This window comes from Halichondria panicea, chromosome 12, assembly GCF_963675165.1.
Source record: "Halichondria panicea chromosome 12, odHalPani1.1, whole genome shotgun sequence".
NCBI lineage: Eukaryota > Metazoa > Porifera > Demospongiae > Suberitida > Halichondriidae > Halichondria > Halichondria panicea.
Window position 1 is genome coordinate 5320528 of NC_087388.1, and position 18589 is coordinate 5339116.

At 41.4% G+C, this 18589-nt stretch overlaps 3 protein-coding genes across 4 annotated transcripts; 1 reads left to right on the plus strand and 2 right to left on the minus strand.

Moving 5' to 3' along the window:
• On the plus strand, positions 1-11123 carry LOC135345190 (plexin-A2-like). 2 transcript variants are annotated; one of them, XM_064542559.1, is made up of 24 exons: positions 1-2150; positions 2234-2422; positions 2484-2612; positions 2669-2905; positions 2963-3246; positions 3642-3750; positions 3797-3922; positions 3984-4082; positions 4748-4853; positions 4939-5124; positions 5221-5617; positions 5693-5924; positions 7447-7668; positions 7728-7877; positions 7935-8158; positions 8221-8270; positions 8315-8407; positions 8465-8548; positions 8692-8909; positions 9088-9200; positions 9704-9869; positions 9953-10095; positions 10295-10452; positions 10803-11123. In XM_064542559.1, the coding sequence occupies exons 1-24, from the start codon at positions 999-1001 to the stop codon at positions 10940-10942; spliced, it is 5007 nt and encodes a 1668-aa protein (XP_064398629.1). In that variant the 5' UTR covers positions 1-998; the 3' UTR covers positions 10943-11123. The 2 variants fall into 2 exon arrangements, with proteins under 2 accessions (XP_064398629.1, XP_064398628.1); XM_064542558.1 differs by having other exon boundaries at positions 2-2150; positions 5663-5924.
• A 3677-nt stretch (positions 11124-14800) lies between these two features.
• Positions 14801-16601, minus strand: LOC135345306 (fibroblast growth factor receptor-like). The gene is made up of 3 exons (XM_064542739.1): positions 16513-16601; positions 16119-16284; positions 14801-14947 (listed from the first exon to the last, which is right to left on the minus strand). Exons 1-3 carry the CDS (start codon positions 16596-16598, stop codon positions 14801-14803), a joined length of 399 nt encoding a protein of 132 aa, XP_064398809.1. The 5' UTR covers positions 16599-16601.
• Positions 16602-16932: 331 nt separating this feature from the next.
• On the minus strand, positions 16933-17982 carry LOC135345505 (tyrosine-protein kinase receptor UFO-like). Its single transcript, XM_064542921.1, has 5 exons — positions 17759-17982; positions 17656-17702; positions 17503-17595; positions 17366-17449; positions 16933-17168 (listed from the first exon to the last, which is right to left on the minus strand). Exons 1-5 carry the CDS (start codon positions 17914-17916, stop codon positions 16933-16935), a joined length of 618 nt encoding a protein of 205 aa, XP_064398991.1. The 5' UTR covers positions 17917-17982.
• Positions 17983-18589: the final 607 nt, after the last annotated feature.

The window sequence follows — 18589 nt, forward strand, 5'->3', positions numbered from 1 at the left end:
TTTTATATATTTTATATATTTTATACAGATATTTTTTGACTCTTGTAGCTAACAAAAAGCTAGCGCTTTAGTGCAAGGCTAATTCATATGTTGAATAGAAAGTTTGTGCGAATAGATGATGCTATGAAAGATTCTGAAGAGACTGTAACAGCCTTCAATGTGAGTCAAACTAGCCATAACTCGAGAAAGAAACTTTAGTTTGCTAATCCACGAATCAAAATCCAAGAGAACGTGGCTAGAAGCCTATAGAAGCTGTTAGTTTTCGTCGGATTGCAACCGTTGAGCAGTTACAGCTGGAACAGACACACAGACAGACACACACAGACACACACAGTCAGCTTTACCGTATCCCTCCTGCGGCTACGCCTCGAGGCATAATTATAGGGCTATATTTTGCTTAGCATTCTCTCAAAGTAAGTTTTTATCATAGCCAGTCAATCTTTAGTCTCGTTGCCAGGCCGAGTTTTCACTTTTATATTGATCATAATTATGCAGCTGTACCTATTTTAAGGCATGTAATTTCGGTCAAAGGTAAACCACATGCAGGAATGCTTGATCATTTCTGCTGCCGGGTGAATTTAAATTCCAGGCATATCTATTATTATAAACTAGCCTCGTTCCCAGGCCGATTTGTCTCTAAAATAACGCTAGGTCAACCTAGCGTCATTTTAACTTATGAGCTAAAAATATAGATCTTGAGCATAGCATAACATTGCAGTTTTACCAGCAGTATAGCATAATTTATACTCATAAATTAATGTTTACTATATGGAATGAATATAAACAAGAACACTAATCTAATTATAAATCAAGTTATAATTTTGTTTAGACCCTGCCATACATGTCTTGAACACAACCATTTTGTTATGGTTTTGTATGTTTTAATCGCATGAGTCCTATATAGGTACATTTACTTGATATATTCATGTAACAGTGTTAAGTGTATATAGTATATATATTATTATATACCACACTTATTATTATAAACCACCCCTATTATGAGTTCTATTGTGACTGACTCTTGTTATAACACTATTATAGCCTTGTTCCTAAGCCAATTTGTCTCTAAAATAAAGCTAGGTCGACAACCTAATTATAAGAGACAAATCGGCCTGGGAACAAGGCTATCTAACACACGCTATTTAGGGCCATCGCATGCATGTAAAGACCATTCCGCTTTACCTCTGGTAAGACTAACAGCTATGTTACTGTCACTCTTATTTTTGCTTCTGTTGCAAAGAGCAGCATATTCTCAAGATTTCTACTTTTCTAGTCACACAGGAATTTTCCCAGGACTGCAAGTTGACTCCATTGGGAGAACATTCATTGCTGCAGACAACTACCTGTATAGACTGAATGCACGGCTAATAAAAGAGGAGACAGTTGATCTAGGAGCTACTATCATTGATGAAGGACTTGCCCTGAGCTCTACTGGGATGTTGGTGGTGTGTTTAGAAGATCTTTCTTGCTCTGTCTACAATGCAAGCAACCTCAGTGCTGGCCCTATCAAGAGTGTCAGTAATGCTATAGGGGAAGATATAGGATTTGGAGTAGCTATCATTACGTCAGGAGACAGTTTCTACACTGGAGCAATAACTGATATAGGTCAAAGAATGGTACTGCAACAATTCGGAGAGGAGTTCAGTAGATCTTCTGAAAACAATCCATCAGGCTCAAGCAATGAACTGGTTTTTGGGGTTAGTGATTTTGGACGACAATTCTATCCATTCGGTGGTTTTGTAAGTAGTGGATTTGCCTATTATGTTGTCGTTGACTATCAACCTGTAAGTGCACGAGCTATAAGACTATTACGTGTTTGCAACCTGCCTGATTGTGGAGGCCCAAGTACCTGTGGAGTGACTGCTTTGTATGAACTGGGATTCGATTGCGGCTTTCAGTCGATTGCTGAACATACTCATGTGTGTGCAGTGTCATTAGTGGAGGATTTCAGTGGGATATCTGGACCCATTGCTGTTATAAATCTTTGCGTGGGTACTAACTCTATTTGTGTAGTCAATATCACTGCTGTCAATGAAGCTATGGATGCTAAATATGACTCTTGTATTGTGTCACGGACTGTTGGAGAAGAAATAGGTTTAGCATGGAAAACAGGTTCCTCAGAAAGCTGCGATACTCTGCCTCAGCCTCAGGTTTGTATGCCATATACTGGCGTTATTATTATTATAGTAATTCACATGCACAGTCATATATATATATACACTTCATTTTCCAGATAACTATGGACAGATGTGACACAACCAGTCCAGTTGGCCTTATCCTTCCAAATGATGACATTGACCTAATAGCACCACTTCGTATCTACTTCGGAAACAGTCTTGTGCCCATTGCTTCAGTAGCTGTGAAGCTGGAGCAGTTTTCCTTTGTGTTTGTTGCAACGTACCATGATAGTAGAATACTAGGAGTAAGTGCTGGATGGTTGAGTCAGTTAGTGTGCATGTAATAATGGCATTGTTTTTTCACAGTATGATGTCAGTGGTACATCTATCCTGGATGCTAATAGTTATTTCTACAATCTTCCAGTGACACCTGGTGTGTATCTTTTGTCATGGAAAGAGGGACTGGACTACATCACAGCAGCCACTACAAACTCTGTGAGTTAATGCTAGTATGTCCTCCCCTTATCAACCCCGGACTCCCCTCTCTGTAGGCGTTCCAAGTACACATAGAGCAGTGTTCCCAGCATATAGACTGTACCAGTTGTACCAATGACCCCTGCCCACTGTGTGGGTGGTGTATAGTGGAGAACAAGTGCTCTCGTCGTTCGCAGTGTCAGAATACCGATCTCTCCATTAGATGGTCACAGGACAGTGCCAGCTGTTTTACTGCTGCTACTGTGGAGCCTATGCAACTTGTGCTTGATCCTGATATTTTTGCTAATAATGAGGTAAGGCTTGTGTGTTTATATTTGTATTTGAGATCATTCATAAACTGACCCCCACAGCTCACAGTGACCCTGACCTCCCCCGGCCTGCCTAATCCCCTTCCTGGAGAGAATATATTCTGTCATCTGGCGGACAGTGAAGGACGTTTCCCACCTATCATAGTACCAGCTGTTGAGGTCACCACGGGAACTGTGTTCAGTTGTGATATTGAAAGACTGGTACCTGACTACCCTGAAGTACTGAGTGCAACCATCAATCTGGGCTTTCAGAGCTCTCTGTTCAATGAGCCATTTGATATCACCAACCAAGCACTCACCATCTACAAGTGCTCAGCAGGAGAAAGGTATACATCATTCAGGACAAGTTTAGTTTTCTAGATAAATACAACTTTCACAAATCATTTTATGTGAGTAGCTAGTCCTTTTATATCGGATGGGCGAACAAATAGGCCTGGGATAGATTGTATCTGGGCGTGTCTATAGCGATAGTAATTTGCGCAGTAGTAACATTGTAACGTGTATACTTCACTGAAAATACAGCTAGAGAAATGACAAAGAAAGTATGCTATCTAAAATTATGTCCAGGTAGATAGGTTCCAGCTTTAACTCAGCCTGTGGACAAGGCTAGTCAAAAATAGTTATGTTTGCCATACTATAAAAGTTATGTTCTCAAATCAAAAACATTGTCTATACAATAATTATGTCTATATGATAATTATAACCCATTGTGTACATGCAGCTGTAAGGATTGCCTTGGGCTGAATAGTAGTCCGTGTGGATGGTGTAACCTCAACAAGCAGTGCAGTGGAACATCAGTTCCTTGCAGGAATGCATCTCACTTCCTACAGGTGAGGTCATGCATGTGATCTGTGACTCTATACATCCAGTGTACAGGCGTCTGGAGGCAACAACTTCGCTGCTGTGTGCCCCCTGTTGGACACACACCCCTCTGATGGGTACATTCAACCAGCAAGGGTGGCCCAGGACATTCGACTGACCACCAGGAACCTCATACCCGCCGTGAGTCATGCACATGACACAAGTATCTGATATATTGTTCCATAGTTTCCCTCTCCATTAGACGGATGGCTTTGAGTACTATTGTCTTATGAATGGAGTTAGTCTGACAGCTCAGTATGAAAGCGAGAGCTCCATCTTGTGTACAGTGGGCAGTGGGCAAGTGAGTATTTTACAATTTTTGTGATGGTTGGCTTATGTGATTGAATTATCTATCCAGTGGAATGAAGAGGATCGCTTGTACTGTTTGTCACAAAAGATACTTGAACACAATTACGTGCTCGATTAACATGTATATGAATGTTGCAAGTTCCGCTGTACATGTGCTAATGCGCCTCGGCATTTTGCTTCGCTCCAAATTTTATAGAGTATGTAGAATAACTAGGACTGTATAATGTGTATCACGATATTCATTGTTTACAAGAAATAATTAGAGCAAGATCTAGAGTAATACAACTAGTGTTATGGAAGAGGAGCTCAAGTCTCACAATGACTGCTGCATGTTTCTTGCATAAAACTAAGAGAACATGGCTAGAAGCTTAGGCATTGCAATATTCGTAACAGTTATCTAGGACAGACACAGACACAGTCCGTATTCCTCGTGCGGCTATACACTGTAAAAAATGATGTGTGGTTTTTACGCTATTGTGGCAAACGTGCGTTTTTCCTGATAGTTGCCACAATAGTTATGCACTTGCGTCAAAACCACACATCATTTTTTACAGTGTACACAGTCATGTACTTGTAAACACATTCCCTATTAAATAATAGCAAGCATATAATTATGATAATTGTACTAATTGTACATACTGACGATTTGGTTTACAGCTCACACTTCCCCCTGGTGTTGGAAGTGTCACTGTGGTTGTTATGGTAACCTGGATGGGGAATGATATCAACCACACACTGAGCAACAACATGCAACAATTTTCAGGTACCGTTATATCTGTCGACTATGCATGATAGACGCTTCCAGATAGTCTAGACAATCTACTAGTTAACCCCGTACCCACACACAGTGACGTTGTATGATTGTCGTGACTTGGCCAGTGGATATTTGGAATGTATTGCAGTCAGAATGGGGTCAGAGTTTGCATGTGGGTGGTGTGGGGGTTTTTGTGAGGTGAGGCAAGAGTGCTCCAACGCTTTCATTACTGATGGGAACAATCCTGCCCCTGTCATCAACTCATTCACTCCAATGTCGGGTAAGAATGCAGTGAGTGTATAATTATAGTATACTAATGCTAACTCACTATAATTAATGTGATGATACAAAACTTAATTCTGACCTATATCCCCAGGACCAGTTGAAGGTGATACAGCAATCACTGTGACAGGCACTGACTTCGGAAAAACTTTTGTCCTCATTCAGACCTCCAGTCTTACATTAGGAGGCGTGGCCTGCACTCCCCTCATCACTGGTTACATACCATGGCAGCAGTTTGTCTGTGAGACCACTCATTTTTTAACAGAAGGGTCAAAAGACTTCTCTCTGACCATTAACTCTAGAGCAGCCATTGTAAACGCTGGCTCCTTCACTGCAGTGGAACCTACTGTCAGCAGTATGACTCCAACCTTTGGATCCATGGATGGGGGAACTGCAGTGGTTGTGATGGGGACTGCACTGGATGTGGGTAATCAGGAGGACACTAGAGTCTCTCTGGAGATCAGTGGGTCAAACTACGTCTGCAACATATCGTGAGTGATACTATTGAGTAGCTATTGCCAACATTTTCCCTTCAGATCTATCGAGTCTCAAGAGATTCATTGCAGGACCTCAGCAACAGACTTCACCTCCGCTGCATTAGTGGTAGTGTCCATTGATGCTGCCAGAGTCAGCAATCCAGGAGTGGTCTTCATTTATCGTAACAACCCCAATGTTACTGCCGTGTTTCCTAGCAACACCATTCCCAGTGGAGGCATTACACTGACCTTTACTGGACTGGACTTGGATCTGGTACAACAGCCTGTGTTGGAGGTCTACCAGCCAATGGGTGCTCCTCTGGTGAGTCAGCAACTACCGTAGTAACTATAGAGAGTCTAAATGTAAAAGTTTGTTTTATCGAAATTACCCGTGTATGCGCAGCGTGCAGAAGAAGTCGAGTGATTGAGTGTGTATATTGTGTGTGTACGTGTGGACACAAAAATGAGCTGTTTGAGAAATACACACTTTCATGGATTGCTTTAACTGCTGATGAGACAGACAGCACACTGTAAAAAAGGATGTGTGGTTTTCACAACTATCAAGAAAAAATGCAGGAAAAACCACACATTTGAGACACAATAGTCACGTACCCTGCCTGAAAACTGAAAACCACACATCATTTTGCGTAATGGGGAATGATCATGAATCTATAAAGCAACAATTAAAAAACAGTGTTTTTTGTCGCCTTCGAAGATCGCCTACTTATAACTAGCCTATTATTTTAGTCTCTACACTGTAAATAATGATGTGTGATTGTAAAAAGTTATTATGCCTCGAGGCGTAGCCGCACGAGAGATACGGTAAAGCTGACTGTGTGTGTGTCTACAGGAATAATTAAAGGGTGTGTCTGCAAAGAGTTCACAAATGGCTACTATAACTAGCTGCTTTAACATAATTATCTTTTCTGATTCTCGTATATATATAGCCAACAAAAAGCTAGCGCTTTAGTGTAATACTAACTTATAAGTTGAATAGAACTTGGTGCGAACAGATGATGCTACAAAAGATTCTGAAGAGACCTTCAATGTGAGTCAAACTAGTCATAGCTCCAGAAATAAGCTTTAGTTTGCTAATCCATGAATCGAGAACATGGCTAGAAGCCTGTTAGTTTTCGTCGCATTGCAACCGTTGAGCAGTTAAAGCTGGAACAGGCACACAGTGGCTGTGGATGTAATGCGCATGCGCGCTCGCCCCCACTTGTTAGAGAATCCAGTGACTTACTTCTTTTTCTTGAGGTCCTGGTATACCGGTAAGCCACAAAACACGACAATGATACCATATAGAATAGATAACAATAGATGCATGTACACAAGTCTGGTAACAATAATTATAGATACATGTACACAAGTTTTTCTTCTCAGTAGATAGATATACATTTCTGTTTGTTTAGATACTATACTGTCTGTGCTTAAATTCTCTCCTATACTCTGTGCGTTTGACAAAGGTTTGCTCCCACTGTTTGGGTTTGCATGTTATTTAAATGGCTATACAGGCCGTTTAAATAACATACAGTTGCTTCAGTATTGTTGAAGATTATTCTTCAAGCCATCAGATCGATAGGCTTATGTTTCCATTCAGCTCCTCCCCTATATTAATGACTGTGTGGAATTCAATTATGTCAACAATTGTAATCAGCAATAATAACGTAACATTATACCTCTTCACCTATTCTAATAGTTTTTGAGTGAAAGCAAAACAACGGCGAGAGGCATTAGCACAGCGCAGCTTGCACCACTCGTTGTATCCGTGTTGTTTCTATGCAATGATTTTCAATGCACTAGGTGGAATGCTCAATACATGATGCACTGTCTCTCCGCTACAGAGGAGAAACTGCAGTGTTGTGGATAATACCACCATCACATGCTTGACTCCTAGTCTGACAACAACCTCACTGACCCCATTGGACTATGCCCTACTGTTCGATGATGTCTCACTCATCACACAAGCACGTCTCCCCATCAGCGTCCAACCAGATCCCTCTAAATTTAGACTAGATAGTTCTCTAGAGGTCACCAGTGGCACAGAGACGCTCATACGCATTGTGGTTTGTATTATTAGCTAGTACATGCACTGGCACTATACTGTTACTGTGTGTGTATCCAGGGTGATAATCTCGACTCAGTGGAGACTAGTGAAATACGAGTGACCGTGGGAGGGGAGGAGTGTACCAAGACATCCTCCAATAGTACAGGTAGTGTCCTCTGTACTGTCCCCTTGCAACCGCCAGGAGGAGAAAACTCAGCCATCATTCAGGTGAGTGACTATAATACGTAGCTATTAAACCGTAAATTATGTTACTGTGATCTTCAGGTGAACGTTGGGAGCAACATCTCTCGAGTATTGGACCAGCAACTGACCTACACAAGTCCTGTGACTGCAGATCCACTGGAGATCATCATCCCGAGTGTATTGGGGGTTATTGTGATGATCGTGTGTATAATGCTGACCATTTTTGTCTGTGTCTATCTAAAGTCTCGAAGAAAGACCATGTCAATTGCTATGCATGAGCAGATGATGGAAATCGTGGCTAATACGTAATAATTATTGTCTATGCCATAATTATATAGCTGTTCAATCGTCTTATTCATTGTTACAGGGGAACACAGGAGGATCTATTTCCTGCGGATGGCAACACAGCACTCGTTAGTAAGTTTATTAATAGTTTGCACTGAATATTCACCGACCCACAGAATCGGAGCTCGATGAGATTGCTGAGTCCATCCCAGACTCAATCAAAATACCAGCCTCCATATTGAAGCTCTCCAGTACTGCAATAGGACAAGGTAAAGAAAGATGTGCAAATAATTTAATGGGAATGTCGCCTTATTATAATTATACAGGTGAATTTGGCATTGTGTACAAGGGAGTTCTGACAGACTGGAACAGTGTACCTATTCAAGGGGTGGCCGTGAAGACATTAAAAGGTGCATTACTCTGACATCAATACAGTATAATATCATAGCTATAGCTTATTAAGCATACATGCATGCATGGAAATCAAATAATTATGCTTCCCCCTATAGAGATTACAATTTCTGCAATTATAACCTCATTGTCTACCTTGCAGGTCTGTTCTCAATGTCCGATGTTCAGAGCATGGTGTTTGAGGTGACCAAGATGCAGGACTTTGACCATCCTCACGTTATGTCCCTGATTGGGGTGTGTCTCGATGCTGGCCCTGGCATTGCCATAGTGATGCCATATATGGCCAACGGGAGCCTCATTAGCTATCTCAAGAAAGAGAGGAGCAGCCTTGAGTTGGACGATGAGTGTGAGATTGATCAGGTGTGTGGTATAGCTAGTTGAACTAAAGCCTCTCAGTATCTATATCAATACTATTATCAAAGCTATAATAGTTCAATTTGAGCTTTATGGGGATAGTCTCATTATAGGACAAGGTGCATGGTGAGCTTTTTCAGAACACCAACAATTTGTGTGAGGAAGCTCTTGACATTTTCTACAGATTCTGGAAGTGAGGAAACTGCTACTAAAGATGTGCCATCAGATAGCATTGGGAATGACCTACTTGGCCGAGCATAAGTTTGTCCATCGCGACCTTGCAGCCAGAAACTGCATGTGAGTGAACCATCGACTGCATGTGTGTATACAGAGAAGACAAGCATCAATAGTATAATCTAATCTATAAAGTTCAGAATACACATATAATAGTGATAGCTTTTACTGTTAATGACCTTCACATTATGGGGAATGATAGTGAATCCACAAGACTATAAAGCACGATGAGGTTGTCAATGATTAGAAAACACGTCACATCAGCAGTTAAAGCAGCAGTCCATGAAAACGTATAGTTTACTTGTGTCCACACACACACACCAATCACTCTATTTCTGCTGCGCGCACGAGGTAATTACAAATTATTATGAGAGAACTTTCGTTGCTATTTTATATATTATACGTATCCAATATTGTAACAGCATCACAAGCCAACTAGATATGATTGTATTGATTTGACAAACTGCATGTGGACTGTTGTACAGATCATGCACCAATATAAATATGAGCATTCGCACACTGGTTAGATAATAATTGTCTCAGTGCATGTGCATGGTTCTATATAGGCTGGACTCGGGAGGGGGTATCAGGGTGGGGGACTTTGGTCTGGCTGAGGACGTCTATGCTAGTGGCTACTTCAAACAGAATGACCGAGGCAATGTGAAGCTGCCCTACAAATGGATGGCATTGGAGAGTCTCAAGGATGCCATCTTCACAGAGAAAACTGATGTGGTGAGTCAGTACGTCGTAGGCCTTAAGATGACCCTCAAGTTTGCTAGTACATACAATATTTTACTTGTTTTCCATGTGCCCAGTGGTCATATGGTGTGACTTTGTGGGAGATTTTCAATGGAGGAAGGACCCCCTACCCTGCCGTTGACCCGCTGTCCCTCATCCAGCTGCTGAAAGAGGGGCGGAGACTAGAGAAACCTCTAAACGCAGCCTGTGCCACAGAGATGTGAGTGTATACTCTGGCTTCGTATACGTATAACTATTATCGTAGCAGTTTCATTGTGCCCTGTTTTAGCAAGCCCTTTAAACTTTTGGAAGCAGGGCTGGCAATCTGAGTAGACTGGAGAGAGCTATATAATTATAGGGCTGCATATCATTTGAGTCATTACAATTGACTGTATACATTCCCTCTTATCCTCACACAGTTCTGAAGTGATGTCTCAGTGTTGGAGGGAAGACCCAGAGGAGAGGCCAACCTTCTCACAACTGTCCTCCATTGTGGAGAGACTACTGACATCCATTTCTGGCTATACTGAACTTGGTATGGTGCTACTGAACCCACTTCAAGAAGCAGAGGAGCTCAGTAAGCAACATTTTACTCTATATCGTATAATTATAGCGGGTATAACTTTCGTTGGTGAAATGTTCGTACAATCTACCCATTTAATATTCGTACAACTCAGGATAGTACACGATGTTGAAACTATTGTACTAGAACAATTTAGCAGTACGATAATAACCCGTATGGTAGCCTACGACATGCACATTTCGTATATACGTATATAAAGACTTTTTGCATTTGTTCAGTATACCGCTACTACTATATTATTATGCCCATGCAAAGTGAAGGATCCTCAGTTGTTTAAAGTAGTGGGTTTGAATCAAGGCTATTATGTTTGGATTGGCTAGCTTATGTCATCATTTTTACTGCAGAATGTGACGGTGAACCCACACTTACTGATCATGAAGACGCTCATCACTATGTCGACCCTCCGTCAAGTTATCCTCTAACAATTAAGAACAGCGGAGCGTACAACCCCAGGGAAGAAATTACTACAACAGACAATTTATAACTAATGTATATGGAGTAATGTAATTGCTCTGCAGCATGCATGCATGCATGTAGTGATAGCTGGTGCAACGGACCATGCATGGTACAATGTAGTTTATTACACACATCGGTGTTTATCGTAGCGTAGTGATCAAGTATAATACACGCTTTGCACATTTTTATTATTCTTCCATGCAATAATATTATCATGCAGTAGTGAACAAGTATTGTTAAAAGATAATATATCCAGATATAAATTAGCCAAATGTATAAGATAGAGGATTATATCAAAATAACCATCTCTCTGCAACACCCAGCAGTACATTGTTATATTAGTTGTATATTCGGACACAATGATAATTATAATTATACTATATAATAATTACTAAGCGTCAAAGGGCACAATTAAGAGAGAGGGCTGCTGCTTTGAACTGTCTGCCATTCCTGTGCATGGAATTATTTTGCATGAGCGTCTCTGTGCCACTGGTGACCTCTTGGGAATCACATGCAGAGAAGCCTGTAGTTTCTGTTGCATTGCAACCCTAACAGTTACAGCTGGAACAGACACACACTTTATTGAATACACTCCGGATGATGGTCCAGTGGAACTACAGTCACAGGACTTGCATGTGTAGGTCAATTGCTGGTCCAATACTTGAGAGATGTTGCTCCCAACGTTCACCTGAAGGGGACAATAACACGATTTAGCTATATACAGTTTTAAAAGTCACTCACTTGTATGATGGCTGGTTTTCCCCTCCTGGCAGCTCCACGGGGCCGTACAGATGATTTCACTCCCTCTTAAGCTACCGGGTGTCGTAGTACACTCCTCCCCTCCCACTGTCACTCCTATCTCACTGGTCTCTACTGAGTCGAGATTATCACCCTGGATACACACATGGTAACAATATAGTCAGTATACTAGCTAATAATACATACCACAATGCGTATGAGCGTCTCTGTGCCACTGGTGACCTCTAGAGAACTATCTAATTTACGTGATTGGACGCTGATGTGGAGGCGTGCTTGCATGTGTGGTGAGTGGGACATCATCAAACAGTAGGGCATAGTCCAATGGGGTCAGTAAGGTCGTTGTCAGGAGTCAAGCATGTGATGGTGCATGGTATTGTCCATAACACTGCAGTTGCTCCTCTGTATAAGGGAGGGACAGTGCATCATGTATATAGTAATACTGTATATATTTTTGAACACAACGCCTTGAATAAGCCACAAGTAGCTGCAAAAATTTAATTCAGCAATTTGTGACCATCCAAAATTACTCGCTATAGGGTAGCTTACCAGGGGAGCCCCCATTGGCTGGTGGTAGACCTCCAAAACAATGAGTTGTACCACGTCTAAATTCACTCCAATAAAGGTCAGTGTGATGCTTCCACTATAGGAATGGTGTTGTTAGGAAACACGGCAGTCACATTAGGATAACTGAAGATCACTCCTGGATTGCTGACTCTGGCTGCATCAATGGACACCACCACCAATGCAGTGGAGGTGAGGTTTGATGCTGAGATTCTGCACAAAATCTCTTGAGACTGGATAGACCTGCTGGGAAGAAAAGTTTGGTATTGTCAATAGCTACTTAATAGTATCACTCACGATATTTTGCAGACGTAATTTGATCTCTAGAGAGACTCTAGTGTCCTCCTGGTTACCCACGTTCAGTGCAGTCCCCCTCACAACCACTGTAGTCCCCCCGGCCATGGGTCCAAAGGTTGGAGTCACACTGCTGACAGTAGGAGCCACCGTAATTAGTATCCTAAAAACAGAGAAAAATCTGACATTACTACCCGTCTATAATAGTAACATTAAGGTATCTGCTGAACCGCTTGGTCTATTCTCTTTTGAAATGGACACTCAGGACTCAGGATGCACACCTAATTATCAATACATGATGAGGTTCACGTTGACTATCTTTTCTTTCGTACAGTATATTGTATCATGTGTCAAAAATCTCATCAATGTCCACCTTACCGGCTTATATCTGTTTCTTGATCAACTTTTCCTTTGGTCTAAATAAATTGTTTTTAGTGTGATGTAGATTTAAGGCCATACAACTATAGATCTATGATACAACTCTGTTGACAACTTCTATAGTCAGTACGTATAACTTTTAAGAACTTCTAAGAAATAAAAATTGGTACATGCACTTGGGCTTGATTTGATTGCATTTCCATTCCCAAGATGTCATTTGGTGAGTAGCTGCATGAGGGTGTACGCTACAATTTGGTGCCAATGTGAACCTCATCATGTATTGATAATTATAGGTGTGCGTCCTGCAGTTCCAAAAGTAGTACTTTGCTGTCGAAAACATCAAGGATCCCCTTCACATTAATATTCCGACTATTATTCGCAAAAGGGGAGTAAGGGTATTGGGTGTGGCTGGATTGAGTTATCAATGGGGAAAAGGGGGCAACACAATTGAGGTCAGTGGGTGAAAACTAATATTGCAGAAATATCTTCACGTGATTCGGGCGAGGTATAGTATTATAGAGATTGATATTCTGGCGAGCATCAGTTAAAATTAACGTACTGTTTGCAGAATAGAGAGTTACAATTATTTTTGTACTGGGCATTAAATTAATCCTAGCCCCATATATCATATGGCTTCTTAGTTACATGTATATGCCAAGTTTCGTTGAAATCGGAGGGTGTGCTCATTTTTTTGTGTTGAGTTAACGTGGAATGTCCCATTCTTGAAACATGCACTTGAATTCATGCGTGAAGTCTTAACATTATTATCAATTAAAATGGTACAAACATACAAAAAATTGTGAATGTACACTAGATCTAGTACAGGAAAACCATTCAACAATTATATTTCTAGTTAAAAATTATATAATTCTAGCTAGTTAATAGCATTAATTGTCTGGAGTCACATTTTCCCTGAGGCCTTACGCACTATTCTCAGTTGTTAGAGGGTCACCTGACAAATGGACTTCACCAGTGGACGTCACCGTGGGCACATTGTCTGCCAGAAAGAAGATGAAACAAAATTTATCATACAGTGTGTGCAGTAAATCTTTATAATCTTAGTCAAACAGATTATGTCTACATGCATGTTACTTACTGAGCTGCTCCTCCTCTTGATCAGTGGCCCCGAGGCCGTAGGCACTATTCTCATATATTAGAGGGTCACCTGACGGAAGGTTGCCATAGTGATGAGGGGTTTCAGTTGGCGGAGATATGTAGTCATGTTCTACAGTAGAGGTAAATCAGATGATGGGCTCAAACTAAATAGCATACATGCATGCATATATACAGGCATGTATGTATACAGTCTACACCAAGACTCCAAGAGTGCACTTTATCACACACTAGCTATAAAAAGCTAGTAATACTCACAACTAACAATTTTTGCTGTAAGTATATAGTGAATATATATACAGTAAACCTACAAGTTTGGTCTATACATATACACTAACTTACTGAGTTGCTCCTCCTCTTGACTGGTGTCTAGTAGCACCATACCAAGCTGAGTGTAGCCAGCAACGGATGTCAGCAGCTTCTCCACAATGGAGGACAGTTGTGAGAAGGTTGGCCTCTCCTCCGGGTCCTCCCTCCAACACTGATGCATCACCACAGAACTGAGTGAGTGTAGGGGGAAATGTATGGAAGTTGGAATGAAACATAAAACTACAATGCTATTAATTTTTTTAGCCCTATACTGAAATTGCAAGGACAGATGTAAGTTACTCGTAACACATAATTATGTGCCTCACAATCAGACCAAATTGGCAATCCATACATTATTAATGCTATAGAGGTGCAGCGGAACAATTGCAGCCAACCCCAGTCCATGCACTTACCCCCTCCCCCACCAACCAACAACAGAGACTTTGAGCACAATTTGAGTTCATGGCAGTACTTACATCTCGGTAGCACAGGCTGCAGTGAGAGGTTTCTCTAGTCTCCGCCCCTCTCCCAGCAGCTGGATGAGGGAGTGTGGGTCCACGGCAGGGTAGGGGGTCCGTCCTCCATTAAATACCTCCCACACAGTCACACCGTATGACCACTGGGCACATGGACAAAAATAGCACTCCTTTACGTTATTGAGAGCAACAATAATAATTATATGAACCAAAGTATGGGTGATTAAACACACAATGTCATGTAATTTGAGTTTGAATTCTTATACAGTATTTCAGAGCCATTTTTATAGGGGTTCGTTACATGATGTTCAGTGTTGGACATTATTTCACCAAATTGCTAGAGGGTGCATGGAATCTTAAGATTGCGGTAAATAGTTTGCTCATGAATATTCATGATTTTCTTATAATGATTTTTGTGAAACTATAAATGCCATGATAAAAGTTTGAAGCACATACAAGATAAATATATTGGTGTATCATCCTGTGTCAGTCTTCAAAACATTTTCCAGTGGAAGCTCTGAGCGATCATCATGCAAGTTAGAAACAATACAAACTAGTAGCCATTTTAAACTTTCAAAAATACTTCTTACTCTGTGTTCTTGCTCTTATAATTATGATGCTTCTTACCATTCTGGAGGGCGGGTCGAAGCATTTTTTGCTCTCCAGGCCAACAAAATAATAATATGCAGACTAACTCTACTTAAAATGGCGGTCAGAACCAAGGAAAACAGCTTCTTGTGAGCTTTCAGTAGCCTTTTTTCGAAATATCTCTTCGACCCGCCCTGCATATAGTGAAGCTACAGTATACTGCAGTGGCGGATCCAGCAAAAAGAAAAGGTGTGTTCCAACAGTGCGAAATTTTGGATAACGCCCACGCACTGTCCCAAAAAATAACTAATCTGAAAGTAAAAAGGGTACTGACATCCATCTAGGTCTTCACTACTTGTGTAATTGTTTCTGGCCTAGAGAGCTAGTTCCAGACAGTAATAGCCACGTAGGTGTGACTGTACTACTGTAACCTCAAAAAATGCTCACTCAGCCAAAAATAAAAAACCTTAGGCTTAGTCAGCAATAAGAAAGGGGGGTTCAATGGAACCCCTGGAACCCCTCTGGATCCGCCACTGTACTGTACCTAAGCTATCTCTTAAAAATGTATATTCGAGCCATGAAGAAATGACTACTGCGTTTCAGCTGGACTTCCAGCTCATTCTAGCTGGAAAAGATCACTAGATCTAGCTCATGAATAATTAATAAGCAAACGATTTACCGTAACCTTAAGAAGTATGGGTCTATATACCATGCACATTGACTCACCACATCAGTTTTCTCTGTGAAGATAGCATCGTTGAGACTCTCCAAGGCCATCCATTTGTACGGCAGCTTCACATTGGCTCGGTCGGTCTGTCTGAAGTAACCGCTAGTATAGACGTCTTCAGCCAGACCAAAGTCCCCCACCCTGATACCTCCTCCCGAGTCTAGCCTGAAAAAATGCACACTGAGACAACTAATCACTGATCATGTCCTGTCAAGTGAGCACGTATCTAACAAGTGCATGAGTATTGAATGTGAGGCTAATACGATATATCGACACAATTGGATATCAAATTAAAGCTCTCAAAATTTTAGCAGTGATGTATATAAACAATAGATGCATACATGTACTTATCTCTCTGTACACACTAGCTGTCAATGGTTCAGAATCACTCACATGCAGTTCCTGGCTGCAAGGTCTCGATGGACAAACTTCTGCTGTTCAGCCAAGTAGGCCATTCCCAGTGCTATCTGATGGCACATCTTTAGTAGCAGTTTCCTCACTGCCAGAATCTGTGGCATAATAGCTGATCAAAAAATGTGTTGGTGCCGTGATCTACCATATATAGCGGGTAAATTTGGTGAAAGAGGCAATTGAACTATTAATGGCAATTGTTAATTTGACGATCAGCTGCATGGCATTCTTATCTCGTGCGATAGATTGGGACTGAGCCCGGTATCAATTAATTTTGGGGAACCTCACCTTGATTTGCAAATCGCCAAAATTACAAATTTACCCGCTATACGGTATATTAAAGGTCAGCCACACCTACACTCTCGATTAAAAAGTTGCTCACCCTAGTTGTACAAAAGATAATTATTCCATAAGAGATACCTGATCTATCTCACAGTCATCATCCAGCTCAAGGCTGCTCCTCTCTCTCATGAGGTAGTCGAGGAGGCTCCCGTTGGCCATATATGGCATCACTATGGCAATGCCGGGGCCAGCATCGAAACACACCCCAATCAGGGACATGACGTGAGGATGGTCAAAGTCCTGCATCTTGTTCACCTCACACACCATGCTCTGAACATCCGACAACGAGAACAGACCTGCAGACAATATTTTGTGAGTGTTGTACTATTAGTAGCAAGAAATTGTAAAGGGTCAGAGGACATATATCTGGTATAGAAATCAAATATCTGGTACGGAAATCAAATCAATGGACAACTATAGAACATACTCAAGAAAAAATGTGCGGTTGACAACATACAATTATAAGCTACAAGTAATTATTAAATAATGTCACCTTTTAGTGTCTTCACGGCCACCCCCTGTATTGGTACATTTTTCCAGTCTGTCAGGATGCCCTTGTACACAATGCCAAATTCACCTGTATAGTGAGTGACATCCCATAAATTAAGTGAAATGCACATCATTCTTTACCTTGTCCAATTGCAGTACTGGAGAGCTTCAATATGGAGGCTGGTATTTTGAATGAGTCTGGGATGGACTCAGCAATCTCAACAAGCTCTGATTCTATAGGTCAGTGATATGTATAACAGAAACTATACAACATTTACTAAGCCTGAAACTTACTAACAAGTGCAGTATTTCCATCTGTTACCTCTAGATCTTGAGTTTCTCTGCAATATGAAAACTGTAAATTAACATACAAATTGATTTGTTAACCAATACTTACCCGGTAGCAACGAGCTCCACAATTTCTTCATGCTTAGCAATTGACATGGACTTTCTCCGAGAGTTTAGATACAAGCAGACGAATATGATCATCATTACACACACGACCACCACAACTACACCCAAAACACTGGGAATGATGATCTCTAGAGGAACCATTGCCGCCACCCCTAGACCTGTGTATGTCAGTTGCTGGTCCAATACTTGAGCGATGTTTCTCCCAATGGTCACCTGAAAGGGTCTTGCAGTGACACAGTTACAGTTTATTAATACCTCACATTTATGATGGCTCGGTCTTCCCCTCTAGGGGGCTCCAAGGGGACAGTACAGAATATATCACTTCTTCTATCACTTAAACTACTGGGTGTCTTGACACACTCCTCCCCTCCCACTGTCACTCGTATCTCACTGATCTCCACTGAGTCGAGATTATCACCCTGGATACACACACGGTAACAGTATGGTCAGTGTACTAGCTATATAAGACGTACCAAAATGCGTATGAGCGTCTCCGTACCACTGATGACCTCTTGGGAACTATTTAGTTGGAAATTGGAGGGATCTGATTGGACATTAATCGGAAAGCGTGCTTGTGTGATGAGTGGGGCGTCGTCAAACAGCAGGGCATAGTCCAATGGGGTGAGTGAGGTTGTCCCTAGACTAGGAGTCAAGCATGTGATTGTGGTATTGTCCACAAGAATGCAGTTGCTCCCCTGTGGGGAGAGAGTATATACATCAAACATAATTATAGTTGCTGGCTTACTAGAAGAGCCCCCATTTGCTGGTAGATCTCCAACACAGGCTGTTGTACAACGTCCAAATAAACTCCAGT

Coding starts and splice junctions, on each gene's coding strand:
- LOC135345306 (XM_064542739.1), bottom strand. CDS start 16,598: ATGTGCCATCAGATAGCACTGGGAATGGCCTACTTGGCTGAACAGCAG. Junction 16,285..16,512: donor CTTGCAGCCAGGAACTGCAT/GTGAGTGATTCT, acceptor GCATTTTTTCAG/GCTAGACTCGGGAGGAGGTA. Junction 14,948..16,118: donor TCACAGAGAAAACTGATGTG/GTGAGTCAATGT, acceptor CCATGTGCCCAG/TGGTCATACGGTGTGACTGT.
- LOC135345190 (XM_064542558.1), top strand. CDS start 999: ATGAGTTCTATTGTGACTGACTCTTGTTATAACACTATTATAGCCTTG. Junction 5,125..5,220: donor CTCATTCACTCCAATGTCGG/GTAAGAATGCAG, acceptor CTATATCCCCAG/GACCAGTTGAAGGTGATACA. Junction 8,271..8,314: donor TGGCAACACAGCACTCGTTA/GTAAGTTTATTA, acceptor ACCGACCCACAG/AATCGGAGCTCGATGAGATT.
- LOC135345505 (XM_064542921.1), bottom strand. CDS start 17,916: ATGGTTCCTCTAGAGATCATCATTCCCAGTGTTTTGGGTGTAGTTGTG. Junction 17,703..17,758: donor GTGGAGCTCGTTGCTACCGG/GTAAGTATTGGT, acceptor TTCATATTGCAG/AGAAACTCAAGATCTAGAGG. Junction 17,450..17,502: donor CAGTACTGCAATTGGACAAG/GTAAAGAATGAT, acceptor CTCACTATACAG/GTGAATTTGGCATTGTGTAC.